Here is a 16,293-nt window from a genome sequence, read left to right as displayed (position 1 = left end):
AGCTTCATTGATAAAATTAGTAGTAGATTAGTAATAAAATGTATGAAAGTTAATGTTACAGGGAAAGACGGAAATATTACTAACCTATTTTAAATACAGTTTTAACTTGTAATAGATATATAGATTAACGTTAAAAGGAAATTTATCAATTAAAATTTACACTGAGTTTTTCATTATGACTTTAAAAGTCATAATTTTTTTTCTCATATTTATGACTTTTAAATTCATTACTTTCAGCTATTTTGAGCTCTTGCAAAGACTTATAATTTATCTCATACTTATGACTTTCTATCTCAAAAGTATTACTTTATTTCATAATTATAACAAAATTATATTTTGTCATTATACAATAATGACTTTCAAACTCATAAGTTCAACTAGGAGAAGGCAAAAGACATGGATGAAAGTAAGGAGAAGGGGTAAATATCAAAACTTTGTTTCCACTTATTGATCAAGAAGAAGACAAAAACAACCTTGCATGATCCAATCTACCCTAAAATGGAAGAGAAATTTCCCCAAGTGGTAAATTGGACTGGCTCAACAGAAAAGGTACTCTTACACGGCCCGACGTGAGCCGTGTAAACGAGCGCTGATCAATGAGACAGCTCGTTGATCGGCGCTCGTTTGATCCTTTCACAAGGAGCTAGTATGGGGACGAGCACTCGTTAGTACAAACGCTTGTCCCCATACATTTCTATCATGTCGGCAGCACATCTGGGAGATGTGCTGCCAACAACAATAATATTTTCGGCATTTAAAACGATACAATCAGCCAAAGAACAAGCGTTTGGTCATTCATTTGTTGATCGCTGCCCTGTTTACACAGTGCAATTATCGGGAACGAGCGTTCTGTGAACGCTTGTTTGCCCGATAATTCGCCGTTGTAAAAAGGCCGTAATACAACGATTTACATTGACATAAGCATTGGTGTTAAGTTGTTTAAATAAATCATCTAAGCCTTATTGAAGGCTAAAACCTGCTCCTGCAATGAATATTCCACAGATTCATAGCTCTTACCGTAAAGAAGGCTAGTGAGCTTAGGGGAATGAATTTTATTCTCTCCAGTTGGAGGGAGTGACCCCTTGTCTTTTGAGGGGAATTTACAAGGAACAGCTTTTCACCATATTTTTTGTACGGGCCATTTATATATTTATACAAGTTAATCATGGCCCCAACTCCAGGTCATCCATCCTGCCCAGAACTGAACTGCATATTCCAGATGATACCGCAGTAATGTTTTGTGAAGCGGCAATATTATGTCCCTGTCCCGTGAGTCCATGCCTCTTTTAATACACGCTAATATCTTGCTGGCCTTAATGGGGTTTTCCCACTACTGATGACCTATCCACTGGATTGGTCATCAGTACATGATCTGTGGGGGTGCGACACCCGGACCTCCACACCGTTGAGCCGCTCCGGTTGCCTCCGTGCATCGGACGTACATGCCGGCAGCAGTTGGTTCCGACCACGAAATAGCGGCCGGAGTTTGGCTGGTGCAAGAAGCGCGATCAACGAGACATCAACGAGATGTGCTGCCGACAACGATAATATTTTACTTTTTTAAAGCAATACGATCAGCAGATGAACAATCGTTTGCCCGTTAATTGCCAAGTGTGAAACCACCTTATGTGTCGCCTTAACAGAAACCTGTGTCTTAAATCATAATGTATTAGCATACAAAAGTATGTTAATACATTATAAGCTCAAAGCACAGATGTGAAATAGTAATCCCTCAATGGAATTAAAAAAAATATAATAAAAAAGATTCAAATAATGAAAAAAACTTTTGTTTTGTCTAAAATATACTTTTTAGGTATCCACATGACCGTAATAACCAGCAGAATTATTTTAAATTTTGTTTATTGTGAAACATAACCGGTTTAAAAATGTAAACACAAAAAACAAAGACAAAAGTCGCTTTTTTATATATCTGCACAGCAAAATAACTTACATAAATGACACAGTAATTTAGATGTACCCCCACACAACGTCAAAAATTGGATCGCATAAAATAAGGCCTCATACAGCAATGTCAATGAAAAACTAAAAAAAAGGTGAACACTAAAAAAGCTTGTTTGTCATTAAGACCTAAACAGACCTGGTCATTAAGGGTGATCTCTCAGAATCCGCCCCTTTCCTTACTGTGGAAACAGCCAAAACTCTCATTGTCGCTCTGACTCACTCTCGACTTGACTACTGTAACTCATTACTAATCGGTCTTCCACTCACTAAAGTCTCCCCTCTCCAATCTATCCTTAATGCAGCAGCTAGACTTATCTTTCTCACCAACCGCTATACCAATGTGTCTATTCTGTGCCAATTAGGCTTTGTTCACATCTGCGTCAGGGCTCCGTTCAGGCGTTCCGTCCGAGCTTTCCGTCAGATGTAGTCGATTACGGTATTGCTTCCGTCAAAATGACGGAACCCTTGCACAACGGAGACAAACAGAAACGATTCGCACCGGAACCGACACAATTCAAATGAATGGTGTTGCAAACGGAAACCTATGGTTTCCGTTTATTTCAGTCAGGGTTACGTTCTGACGGAAAGCTTCGACGGTAAGCCAGAACGGAGCCCGGACGCAGATGTGAACGAAGCCTTACTACACTGGCTGCGTATTCCATTTAGAATAAAATTTTAACTTATTACTCTCATCCACAATTCTATCCACAAAGCTGCACCTTCTTAAAGAGGCTCTGTCACCACATTATAAGTGCCCTATCTCCTACATAATATGATCGGCGCTGTAATGTAGATAACAACACTGTTTTTTATTTTGAAAAACAATCATTTTTGTGCACGTTATGAGCAATATTAGATTTATGCTAATTACTTTCTTAATGCCCAACTGGGCGTTTTTTTACTTTTGACCAAGTGGGCGTTGTAAATTCACAATCCCGACACTTCGATAAAGTTTGTGTGGGACTTAATCGCTGTGCTGCTGTGATTCATAGCGTGATCTCGCGAGATCAAGCTGTGCAGCGATTAAGTCCCACATAAACTTTACTGAAGTGTCGGGATTGTGAATAGACATCGCGTCCTGGCTGGAGGCAATGTCTATTCACTGTCAAGACACTTCAGTAAAGTTAATGTCGGTGTATGTGAAAGCACAGCATGATCTCGCTAGATCACGCTGTGCTGAGTATGAATGGAGAGGAGTGTATGACGCTGATTTGTCAGCGTCATACACTCCTCTTTACAACGCCTACTTGGTCAAAAGTTAAAAAAACACCCAGTTGGGCATTAAGAAAGTAATTAGCATAAATCTAAAATTGCTCATAACTTCCTCAAAAATGATAGTTTTTCAAAATAAAAAAACAGTGTTGTTATCTACATTACAGCACCGATAACATTATGTAGGAGATAGGGCACTCATAATGTGGTGACAGAGCCTCTTTAAATCTCCTCCCCTAATCTCTGCCTACCAACCTACCCCTGCTCTGCCAACGATCTTAGATTAATATCCTCCAAAATCCGAACATCCCCCTCTCCAAGGCTTTACTTGTGCTGCACAAGTCCTCTGGAATGCGCTATCCCAGACAATCAGATTAATTCCCAAAATTTACATTTTTAAGCGTGCACTGAAAACACATCTTTTTTAGACCGGCCTATAACATTCCCTTATCTGACTCCTTTCCTTTACCCCATCCCCCTTACATTAGTCCTCAGAACATGACCCCCTGATTCACCAGTATACCCCACATTTCTTACACCCTAATGCATTTCATATCTGTCATACACAGACACTGGCTAGTGACCAGCTCATGCAGCTTTTTGTGTATTACCCTATTTTATAAAAGATGGCTGGACCATTGTACCTAAGCACTTTTTTAAATTTTGTGTCTCCCTTATTTCCTCAGATTGTAAACTCTTATGAGCAGGGTCCTCACTCCTCTTGTTTGGATAGTTAATTAGTTTTGTCCCTCTGTAATGTCTGATGATATATGGACATGCTCCCTCTGAAATGTAAATTGCTGCGGAATATGTTGGTGCTAAATAAATAAAGATTATTATTATTATCATTCATAAGTGGTTAATGCATAACTTATTACTCTCATCCACAATTCTATCCACAAAGCTGCACCTTCTTAAAGAGGCTCTGTCACCACATTATAAGCACCCTATCTCCTACATAATCTGATCGGTGCTGTAATGTAGATTACAGCAGTGGTTTTTATTTAGAAAAACTATAAATTTTCACCAAGTTATGACCTATTTTAGATTTATGCTAATGACTTTCTTAATAGACAACTGCACATATTTTTACTTTTGACCAAGTGGGCGTTGTGGAGAGAAGTGTATGACGCTGACCAATCATCATCATACACTTCTCTCCATTAATTTACTCTGCACATAGTGATCCTGCGTTGTTCACTATGTGCAGTCACATACACCCACAATAACGTTACTGAAGTGTCTTGACAGTAAATACACATCGTGTCCAACCAGGACGCGATGTCTATTCACAATCCCGACACTTCGGTAACGTTTGTGTGGGATTTACAGCACAGCAAGCGTAATCTCGCTGTAAACTGTCATTTACAGCGAGATCTTGCGAGATTGCGCTTGCTGTGCCGAAGTGTCGGGATTGTGAATAGACACCGCGTCCTGGTTGGATGCGATGTCTATTTACTGTCAAGACACTTCAGTAACGTTAATGTTGGTGTATGTGACTGCACATAGTGAACAACGCAGGATCACTATGTGCTGAATACATGAATGGAGAGAAGTGTATGACGCTGATTGGTCAGCATCATACACTTCTCTCCACAACGCCCACTTGGTCAAAAGTAAAAACACGCCCAGTTGGGCATTAAGAAAGTCATTAGCATAAAACTATAATAGGTCATAACTTGGTGAAAATAGATAGTTTTCCTAAATAAAAACCACTGCTGTAATCTACATTACAGTGCCGATCACATTATGTACAAGATGGGCCACTTATACTGTGGTGACAGAGCCTCTTTAATATTAGAGGTTGTTCTGTATGCAGTAAACAATAAATCCTCACTTGCAAATACTGTAATGTTAGACAGGTGCAGCCATAGCTGCATCTGGAACAGAGTGGCACTTGCGCATCACCACTGTATTCCCTATGTAGTCATGCACAATTAGAAGCTGCAGAGGCGTAGCTAAGGGTGTGTTCACATCAGTGTAAGATTAGGGTATGTGCACACGATAACTGCGTTTACGTCTGAAATTACGGAGCTGTTTTCAGGAGAAAACAGCTCCCGAATTTCAGACCTAATTGCATCTACTCGCGTTTTGCGGGGCGTCCATTACGTACGTAATTTAGAGCTGTTCTTCATTGGACTCAATGAAAAACGGCTCCAATTACGTCCCAAGAAGTGTCCTGCACTTCTTTGACGAGGCTGTTATTTTACGTGCTGTCTTTTGACAGCAACGCGTAAAATTACAGGTCGCCGGCACAGTACATGGGCAAACCCATTGAAATGAATGGGCAGATGTTTGCCGACGTATTGGAGCCGTGTTTTACAGGCGTAATTAGAGGCGTAAAACGCCTCCATTACGCCTGAAAATAGGTCGTGTGAACCCAGCCTTAGACTCATAGACTCATAGACTCATGAAAACAGCTCCAAAAACGGGCGTAAAAAAACGCAGCGAAAAACGCGAGTTGCTCAAAAAATATCTGAAAATCAGGAGCTGTTTTTCCTTGAAAACAGCTCCGTATTTTCAGACGTATTTTGTTAATTTTGTGAACATACTCTTATGTTGAAGGGTTCCGTCAGACCTTTCCATCGGAGTAACCCATCAACGGAAAGGCAAATGGAAAACATAGCTTACAATGGTAATGCTTCCAATGCTAATGGTTTCCATTTGTCTCCGTTCTATAAGGTTTCCGTGTTTTTGACGGAATCATTAGCACTGTCGACTGTTGCATGATTGCAGAGGGATATTTCTCAATAGTTCTGGAGGATTGTTAATAGATCCCTCCAGCTTGTAAAGGGAGCATGTAAATCTTTAAAGTGGTTTCTAACCGGATCAGAATAAATGCTAAATTACATTACAATGGGAAGAAACCATTGCTGTTCACTTGTTCCTTCACACAATGCAAACTGTCTGCATCAGTAAAGCACAAAAGTTTCACACATGTTACTACATGTAGCAAACAGCATGCACTCCTGCCACACTAGTGCTGTGTCTTTAAATCTCAATATCTAATAATAACCTTGCCAACTGTCTGCTATCTTTCAGCATATACATTATCTGTTACCAGAGTCCTGTGTGAAACTGGATAGTAAAACATAGCACTTGGTTTCCTATGGTAATCTGTTTCAGCTGGCACAGTAAAATCAAGTTTGACTACAACTAAATGGGAAAATACCATGTAGACTATTGTTAAATGACCATTATCCTCACCATCATCACCGTCATGAATTTTAATTAAGCAATAATTCGATTTTCTAACTTAAAGGGGTTGTCCACTACTGGATAAGTCATCAGTACATGATCTGTGGGGGTCCGACACCCAGACCCCGCACTGTTAAGCCGCTCTGGCTGCCTCCGAGCACCAGACTTACATGCCGGAAGCAGTTGGCTCCGGCCACTGAATAATGGCTGAGCTGAAGTACCGGAGCAGCTTAACGCTGCGGAGTCCTGGTGTCGGATTCGCACCGATGATATACTGATGACCTATCCGGTGGATAGGTCATCAGGTGTTCAGTAGTGGACAACCCCTTTAGTAATCATTTATATGTTATGACTATGACCAACACAAATATACAACACTAGAGGGGTTTTACTGGCATGAACACTAATGACATATCTGATCAATGTCTAACCTTTGGGACACCAATAGATTCCATGTCTGTTTGCTTTTTTCAACACAACGTGAATTCCATCTTAGAACTGTGTTAGCGCTTGACTGGGGGCTGTTTTGCAGTTCCTGACAAATCACGTAGTCAGGAGTGTCACTTGTTTAGCCACAGCCCCTTCCCACCAGCGGTCAGGCATCCACCGATCAGACATTGATAGTATATCGAATTAACCTCTTAAAGGGGTGTTCCAGAATAAAAAGGTGTATATGTAACATAGTCCATTACTGGGTAACTGTGTAGTCCGAGCCCCAGTTCCACCACTGATCAGTGGAGCTTGTGTAGAGTGCTACATCCCCTCCATTGTTTATTAAGGCACAACAGCCCATCCATGCATGCATCTATGCCTGGTACTGCAGTTCCGCAACAGTGAATCGGACTAAGATGCAGAACCAGGCACAGCCGCACACACAGTGTACATGATTTAACAAAGTGCTAAAACCCATTTCTTCTGATGATTGGTGGAGGTCCTGTACCTAGGGGCAGGCCATCAATGTATACTTTTAGAAAACCCATTAAGGACGCAGACGATTTTAGCCTTAAAGGCGAAATCCAGTCAAAAGGTTCTTCTGGTGTGTCATAGCTACAAGTGAGAAGTCTGTGATCTAGGATCACCACTGATTACCAGAATGAACTTGCTCTATAAAGCACTTAAACCCTTTTGGCACTGTGTCTAGTTTGTAGTAACAAAAATCTCAAAAGAGCTAATTTGTTGTGGAATCAAGTAACAGTTCCAGATCATAGACTCGCCTATGTGATCTTCTTACATGTATCTATGACATATCAGATGATCATTTGATTAGATTTTCCCCTGCAACCAACAGAATCAAGTTAGTGTTATTTAATTTATACATTTATATTATGGGGGAAATGCTGAAACAAAAATGTAATTGCATGTTAATTGCGCTCCTTTAGTTAAATCATGTTTTGTGTCTTTTACTTATACACCACGGCTTCTAAGTGCCCCACCAGTAAAACTAGAGTGAGCTGAAGTCTGGTTATCTTGGAGACCCCTCTACAAGAACACGATGATCAATCCAGGAACCCAAAACCATGAGGCCCATTAATCCCTATATATAGAGACTTTTGACTCCTCCTGTATTTTTAACTGTCATGTGACATATATTTAATACATTTTATCTGTCCAACTACTTTTAACTGTAAATTTGATTTCAGGTTTTTCCACATGTTAATAATGAAATAAATATATATCATATAGGATTTTTTCCTTTTAATAAGTATTTTTTAAACCATAATGTACTGGCTTATATATCTATGTCCACTATGAGTACTACAGCCCTGAGTGCTTTCCAAGGAACCCGGCTGCCTGTATGAATAGAAAAACCCTGTTGATCATGTCACTGAGGTTTCCTTTAAAACTTCAAAAATGGCCATCTTGCTCTCTTAACCCCATTCTGTGGCTCAATACGATTATGGTGATACCAAATTTATATAGGTTTTTTATATTTTACTACTTTAAAATAAAACACTTTTTGTTAAAAAAAATAATTGTTTTGTTTTACCACATTCTGAGAGCCATAACTTTTTTATTTTTTCGTAGATTGAGCGGTATGAGATCTTATTTTTTGCTACATACAACTTTTTCGTCACTTTATATTAAAAAAATTTTAAGAGCTAAAAACGGCGATTTTGGAGGTTTACATTTTTTATTTTTTACGGTGTTCACCGTGCTTGTTAAATAATGCTATATTGTAGACTTTTATGGACGCAGCTATACCAATTTTGTTTACATTTTTATTTGTTACATTTATTTAAAGGAAAAATGGGGAAAGATTTTTTTTTTTACTACTAATGACTTTATTTAACTTTTTTTTTTTACACATTCTATTAGTCCCCCAAGGGGACTTGAACCAGAGATCGTTACTAATGTATTGCAGTGTACAGTAATTTTTACAGGCTTTTACAGAGGCAGAGTGAAGGCAGCCCTGGGAGCCTTCAGTAGGCCCCTGGGCTGCCATGACAACAATCGGCACCCCACGATCGCGTTGTCGTGGTGCCGATGAGCTGTCAGAGGGCCTCCCCCCTCTTTTTAACATCTCAGATGCTGTGATTGACTGCAGCATTTGAGCGGTTAAACGGCCAGGAACAGCGGGATCGCTGTTCCTGGCCGTTAGTATCGGGTGTCAGTTCATCACCTCCATACATCCCCCCCCCCCCCCGTAATGCCATGTCATGGTACGCGAATGGGTTAACTCCACAATCACTTTCTAGGATATATGCTGTGGGTGATTGTACAAGTCTGCCTGCATAATCATAGTAACATATATATTTCAGGACTGTAAACCCCCTCGACACACGCACACATCTGGATGCTTCATCCACAGAGTGTAGGTGTCAGCATCATATATTGATACAGACCCCCAGCACTTCCAGTCCAATCTTGGGGAGCGAATAAGAAGGCAGCACTGAGGTTATCTCAGTGAGAATCTGTTTTTCCTTTCCAGTACTTCACATCTCCACATAGGGGGTTGTGGGATAATTCATCATGGAGAAGAGATTTCTTATTTAATGAAAACTAAGATAGTATAAAGCTAATAGTATAATAATCATGAACATACCTCCTATTCATTCACAAGAAAGCAGTAGCATTGTTAAGACATGTCCTGGGAAATATTCAGATGGCCATAAAAGAGTAGATCTGCACATTGAAAGATACTTGCAGTGGGAAGAATGATTTTCCCACTATTACAAATATTGCTCATAGGTATTGTGGCAGATTTTCTCATCTAATGTTTAATAAAACACTACAATCATAACATTTAGCAGATTTAACAACTAAGAAAGGTTTGAAACAAGTCCTATAGTTGTTCTTATTATTAGTGCCGGCCCTAGGTTGGATGGTGTCCTGTACAGTATCTTCTAATGATGTCCCCCCATGGTGTATCATTTAGTGCCCAAATAATACAATCATACAGTGAACAAATAGCATTACCGTAAAGTGACCACAGTTGCCTAAATAATACTGAATTGCTGAAACAATAAACTAGGGAATGAAGCTGTTTTTTCCATAGCACAATGTTTCGGATTGGAACATAAAGCTCCAGTTGCTGAGGACATCAGGGCCAGTGCCAGTGGTGCCCCCTTCGTAGCCAGTTGCGTCCCTTTTGGTAAAGACAGGACATGTGCCCTGTGTGACCGTACACATCGCACACCATTAAGCCTGTATCTGCTGATTGTCTCACGCTTTTGTGTGATGATGACTAGAAATGCATTGCTATCATTTCATTGAATACCTGACAGAATTATAAACATTGTCATAAGGTATTATCAGCAGGATAAGTAAATCCAAAAACACACTACAAAAAAAAAAGTATTAATAAGTATGCTGAACCAATAGGCTATCATCCCTATATATCAGTGGTTCTCAACCGGAGTGCACGAGAACCGTCCAGGGGTGCAGCGACACTCCGCTCATCCACTGCAAAAAACAAACAAAAAACGACAACTTTTGCTTGTAGCAGACATGACCGACACACGTCTGCTACAAGCTCCGCCCTCGACGCTTACTTCAACTATTCTTTTAGCAGGTGTGACGCACGCACGTCTGCTATAAGCTCCACCCCGATGCTTACTCCAACTATGCTTGTAGCAGACGTGACGCACGCACGTCTGCTACAAGCTCCACCCCGATGCTTACTCCAACTATGCTAGTAGCAGACGTGACGCACGCACGTCTGCTACAAGCTCCACCCCGATGCTTACTCCAACTATGCTAGTAGCAGACGTGACGCACGCACGTCTGCTACAAGTGCCGAACACCACATCCCGCTAGAAGAGCCTGACAGAGGGAGAGGAGCCATTAAACAGGTTTTCCCATGAAGGACATTTCTGACATATCCACAGGATATGTCATAAATGTCAGATAGATGCGGGTCCCATGTTTAGGATGCGCACCTATCTCTAGAATGGGGCCCCCTAAACCCACTTCTAGCTTTTGGTGCTAACTCTGTCTCCTGGCCACTTCCTGACTTTATGGTCGGGAGTTACGAAAACAGTGTAACTCGCTGAGCTGCGCCATTTACGTAACTCCTATACTAGTGAATGGCAGTTTGCAAACGCTGTTTCCGTAAGTGCCATATAATTGAATGTTAAGTACGGAAACAGCGTTTACAAACTGCCATTCACTAGTATAGGAGTTACGTAAATGGCGCAGCTCAGCGAGTTACGCTGTTTTCGTAACTCCCGACCATAAAGTCAGGAAGTGACCGGGAGACAGCATTAGCACTAAAAGCTAGAACGGGGTTTAGGGGGCCCCGTTCTTGAGATAGGTGAAGGGTCCCAGAGGTGGGACCCTCATCTATCTGATATTTATGACATATCCTGTGGATATGTCATAAATGTCCTTCATGGGAAAACTCCTTTAAGGGTAAGTATTTATTCCTTCCCCAGGAATAAGCACACTTTCTGTCTGTGATGGTCACTTTACTAGAGGGACGGATGGTCATTTTACTGAGGGGGGCTGAGGCTGATGGTCACCTTACAAGAGGGGCTGATGGTCTCTTTACTGGGGGGGCTGAGGCTGATGGTCACTTTACTGGAGGGGGCTGATGGTCACTTTACTGGGGGGGGGCTGATGGTCATTTTACTGTGAGGGGGGCTGATGGTCATTTTACTGTGAGGGGGAAATGATGGTTATTTTAGTGTGAGTGGAGGCTGATGGTCATTTTTCTGTGAGTGGGGGATGATGGTAATTTTTCTGTGAGTGGGGGGTGATGGTCATTGTTCTGTGAGTGGTGGGGATGATGGTAATTTTACTGTGAGGGATGGGCTGCTGGTCATTTTACTGTGAGTTGGGGCTGATGGTAACTTTTCTTTGAGTGGGGGGATGATGCTTATTTCACTGTGAGAGGCGGCTGATGGTCATTCTTCTGTGAATGGGTTGACATGGTCATTTTTCTGTGAGTGGGGGATGATGGTAACCTTTCTTTGAGTGGGGGGATGATGGTTATTTTACAGTGAGAGGCGGCTGATGGTCATTTTACTGTGAGAGGTGGCTAATGGTCATTTTACTGTCAATGGTGGGTTGATGGTCATTTTTCCATGAGTGGGTTGATGATGGTCATATTACTGTGAGTGGGGGTTGATGGTCATTTTACTCTGAGAGGGGGGATGATGGTTATTTTACTGTGAGGGGGGGTGATGGTCATTTTTCTGTGAGTGGGGGGATGATGGACATTTTACTGCGAGTGGGGGGCTGAGGATCACCATTCTCCTGATAGATGAAGGCCTCAGAGCTGGACCCTCACCTATCAGATATACATCAAGAAAAGGAAAACTGCAGCATACGTGTCTTGAAGGTATAAAAAAAAAAGGGCACAGGAAGTTTATTTCACCATCACAGCGCCATTTCGACCCTAGTGTGGGTCTTTTGGCTTGAAAAAGACCCACACTAGGGTCGAAACGTCTCCTCTGTTGGTGAAATAAGCTTCCTTTGCCCTTTTTTTTTATACCTTCAATACACGTGTGCTGCAGTTTTACTTTTCTTGATGTCTGTTTGGAGTTGATAGGCTACGACTCTCATACTGCGTGCACTGGATGCATGAAGCATTGGTAGAACTACCCTCCATGAATATTGGGACTGTGATGTGCTGCTGCTCTCTCTTTCTTCTATCAGATATACATGGAATATCCTACGGAAATGTCTTTGGCTGGAGTATACCTTTAAGTGTTATTTCTATGGCTGTCCCTTATGGGAGACTATGGCTGAGACTTGTATGGGGGCACTTCCTATGCAGCACTGGGGATTATAATGTTATGGGGGACAATGTGGCTGACTCCGGTCATATACTGCCAGGGGACACACTTACATATTTGCGGACTGCGTTTTGTTATATTTTTTTTTGCCACAAACTAGAGCTTGTCTTGTATGAAAGTAGTCAAAAGGAAAAAGGACCGCAATTACAGCCTTGTCCATACTAATGACATGTCACTTGACTGCGGAATCCCACTCTATAGATGAAATATCTGAAACATCACTGTGACAGGTTGCAATTAATTACTAATATTCAGTAAGGTGCCATGTCCTTATGTACAGGAGTAAGCAACTAGCAGCAGGATCAGCATGCCGTGGCATAGTTAAATTCATAATGTAAGTATATTGAAAAGTTTGTACCTTAAAGGGGTTGTCCAGACATTTTTTATTAATGGCCTATACTTAGGATAGGTCATCAATATCAGATCGATGGTGGTCCGACTCCAGGGACCCCCACCGATCAGCCGTTTGATGTGGCTGCAGTGTTAGTTTGATGTGGCTCGGTAGTAGTGCCTGGGAATGTAGCACAGTCCCATCAACTTGAATGGGACTGGAACTGCAATCCCAGACACAGCCGCTCCAGATGTGTATGGCGCTGGACCTGTAAACACTGCGGCGCCAATTGCCGGGGCCCCAACAATTAGCTGATCGGTGGGAGTGCCGGTTGGACACTCCACATCTAATATTCATGACCTATCCTAAGGATAGGCCATTAATTAAAACATTTTCCAGTCTTACAGTCAAAGATTGTTACTCCTTTCTATGTGTCCTCTACATCTTGCCAAAATAAATGATGTTAGCAAGAAGTTTAGAAGAGATGGAAGGGAGTAACACCTAACTGCAAGATCAGAATTCCCAGTTAGTTTGTTTGTAGTCTCTAACCATGGAGACATATTGGTTTGCATAGAGCTGTAGACACAAAACAGCAGGATGTTTTTTAAACAAGACTATTTGCAACGTTACTTATGTTTTTTTTTAAGATGCACAATAGTAAAAATAGTTTATTGTAAATGAGGCTTAATTTTATAATGAAAATATCCCTGCTTCTTGTCAGTGAAAAGTACCATTCTTGTTTACATCCAGAGGCTGAAAACTGGGACAGGAGTATGGCTCTTTACAAGAGGGATGGATGGATAGATAGATAGATAGATAGATAGATAGATAGATAGATAGATAGATAGATAGATAGATAGATAGATAGATAGATAGATAGATAGATAGATAGATAGATAGATAGATAGATAGATAGATAGATGATAGATAGATAGATAGATAGATAGATAGATAGATAGATAGATAGATAGATAGATAGATAGATGATAGATAGATAGATAGATAGATAGATAGATAGATAGATAGATAGATAGATGATAGATAGATAGATAGATAGATAGATAGATAGATAGATAGATAGATAGATAGATGTGAGAAAGATAGATGTGAGATAGATAGATAGATAGACAGACAGACAGACGGACGGACGGACAGACAGACAGACAGACAGACAGACAGATAGATAGATACAACTTATAACAATATATAAAGGATGTATGAAACCTGATTTTAGTCATTCTTAAATAATTACATTTGTTTCATTTTAATTTGATTACTTAACAACTGAACATTATAATATAGAAAGAACACGGATGTTAATTTCTCTGAATGGTTGTAGTTATTGTTTTCTTTATTATTATTATTATTATTATTATTATTATTATTATTATTATTATTATTATTACCATCATCATCTTTATTTGTTATTACTTTATGTCTCTCATCCATTGCAAATATAAGCAAATCGCAGAAGTGGTATAAACGAAATGATATTAATATTTTTAAGTTATAATATTTAGCATTTTTATTATTATTATTATTATTATTATTATTATTATTATTATTATTATTATTATTATTATTAATAATAATAATAATAATAATGTTTTTTAGTTTATTTATTCCATTAATTTGACTATGTCCAAAAAACAAATATTCTGCTTTTAAAATTAATGTTATTTATTCAGATCAGAGAACAGGGATTACTTTCTATAACAATGCATATAACATCACTGATTAGAGATTTAATTGTAACCCCACGTTACTTGAACGCGTCCGATCACCCAGAAAATATTCCAGGGTTATAGATGTTAGTAGCCTCTAAGCACTGGCTGCATGTGTTTGCCAACAAACATTTTATTGATTATGCCTGTGGAAAATTGGAGGTCACGCTCCATTTGGTATAAATCAAACCCTGTTTAATGCCATCCCAAATATTTCTAACACAGGCAGATAAAGTAACTAGACTGATGTCATCAGAGATTCGATAACCGTGCTTGCCTCTATATCTGTGTGTTGAAGTCATATCCCAACCTTAAAGTCTCCACTGGGCCACCTGATCACCCTCCTCATACATTCCACATAATGATGACACCTTCTACTGAAAATGTCACCAACCTATAAGGCATCAACCATGCCAGAGTTATTACAAGGGACCAGCTGCTCCTAAAAACACAGATGCAGGCCTCCTTTCCCACCCCTATGTCGTCTCCCTTACAAGGATCACCTTGCAGCTCTCCAACTAAAATGAAGGCGCTGGTTAGAGAATGAAAAACAATCCATCACTATTGCTGAGCCCACTTCTTCCAAAAAAAGCATCAGTGGAACATCTTGAGCCAGGCGAAGAACAGGGAAGGGATCTGCATGTGTGGGTGGGAAAGATCTGGTGTGAGCACCTGTTCAGAAATCAGCGGACTAGACGGCTATACACACAGCACATTCAGCCTGAAGCTTTCTTGCTGCTATTAACTACTATTATCAACATTGTTTTATGTACCAATATCATGATGGTAAACTAAGAGATTTATGGTGAATAAAAGCAACAAATTGTCTTTCTTTACCTTGAACTTCCGGTTATATTGAAATAATCTGTGAGAGTAACAAAAAGCATTAATATTCCAATGATTTTACCTTTCTTTGCTGCTTCTCCCATGCAGGGTCTAGGAGTAGGTCCCTATCCCAGTCTTCTTCCTGATGCATGTAAATTTCTTCTGTGGCATTGTATGAGTTGTCATATTGTAGATGCGGATCAATGGTCGTCATTTTTGCGTTCACCCTTCCCTTGCTCACGTTTTGTTATAACTCTGAATTTATTCTTGGCTTTGGATTAACAGGCTCCTGCAGCCCCTGGCCAGCAGGTAATGGCTTAATAAATGTATTGCAGTCGTAGGTAGTTGGAAGATCTAACCAGGAATCCTCTCTGCAAAATGCTTGCTTCCTCCTTACCAGCCTGCTGTCCCTGGTCAAAAAAAATACACGTGACCCATTGCCCATAAGTACCATCAGCTGGGTACCATGTGGTCAGATACGCAGCCATAAATGGTGAGTGGGTGGTCTAACAAAACCCCTCCTTGCTAATCTGCCCTATGAGTTCAGACTTCATAAAAGTTTGGACAAAAGTTTTTTATAGGGTTATTACACTTATTTTGCATCCTGTCACATTAGTAATATTAATTTTTAAAGATCTGTCACCTGCTTCACTGTGTAACTCCAAGTTCTTAAGATCTCTCATGGCTACTGTATGTGACATCTGTCATGATGTCACCTATACAGAAATAGATTTCTCTCTCCTTGCTGTCTTCTCTGGCATACACTTAAACTGCTAGCACTTTCAGTGTCCAAGAATAGTCT

The 16,293-nt window shown here is 40.3% G+C and overlaps 1 protein-coding gene across 1 annotated transcript in view; it reads right to left on the bottom strand.

The window, feature by feature from the left end:
* ACTN3 (actinin alpha 3) overlaps positions 1–15,821 on the bottom strand; it is a 71,103-nt gene extending 55,282 nt beyond the window's left edge. Inside the window, exon 1 of the mRNA XM_075837392.1 lies at positions 15,574–15,821. Coding sequence (XP_075693507.1) covers positions 15,574–15,705 — 132 coding nt within the window. The 5' untranslated portion in view covers positions 15,706–15,821. The remainder of the gene's footprint in view (positions 1–15,573) is intronic.
* Positions 15,822–16,293: the final 472 nt, after the last annotated feature.

This window comes from Rhinoderma darwinii, chromosome 9 (assembly GCF_050947455.1).
Source record: "Rhinoderma darwinii isolate aRhiDar2 chromosome 9, aRhiDar2.hap1, whole genome shotgun sequence".
NCBI lineage: Eukaryota > Metazoa > Chordata > Amphibia > Anura > Rhinodermatidae > Rhinoderma > Rhinoderma darwinii.
Note: the sequence above shows the minus strand (reverse complement) of the source record. Positions and strands in the feature narration are given on the sequence as shown.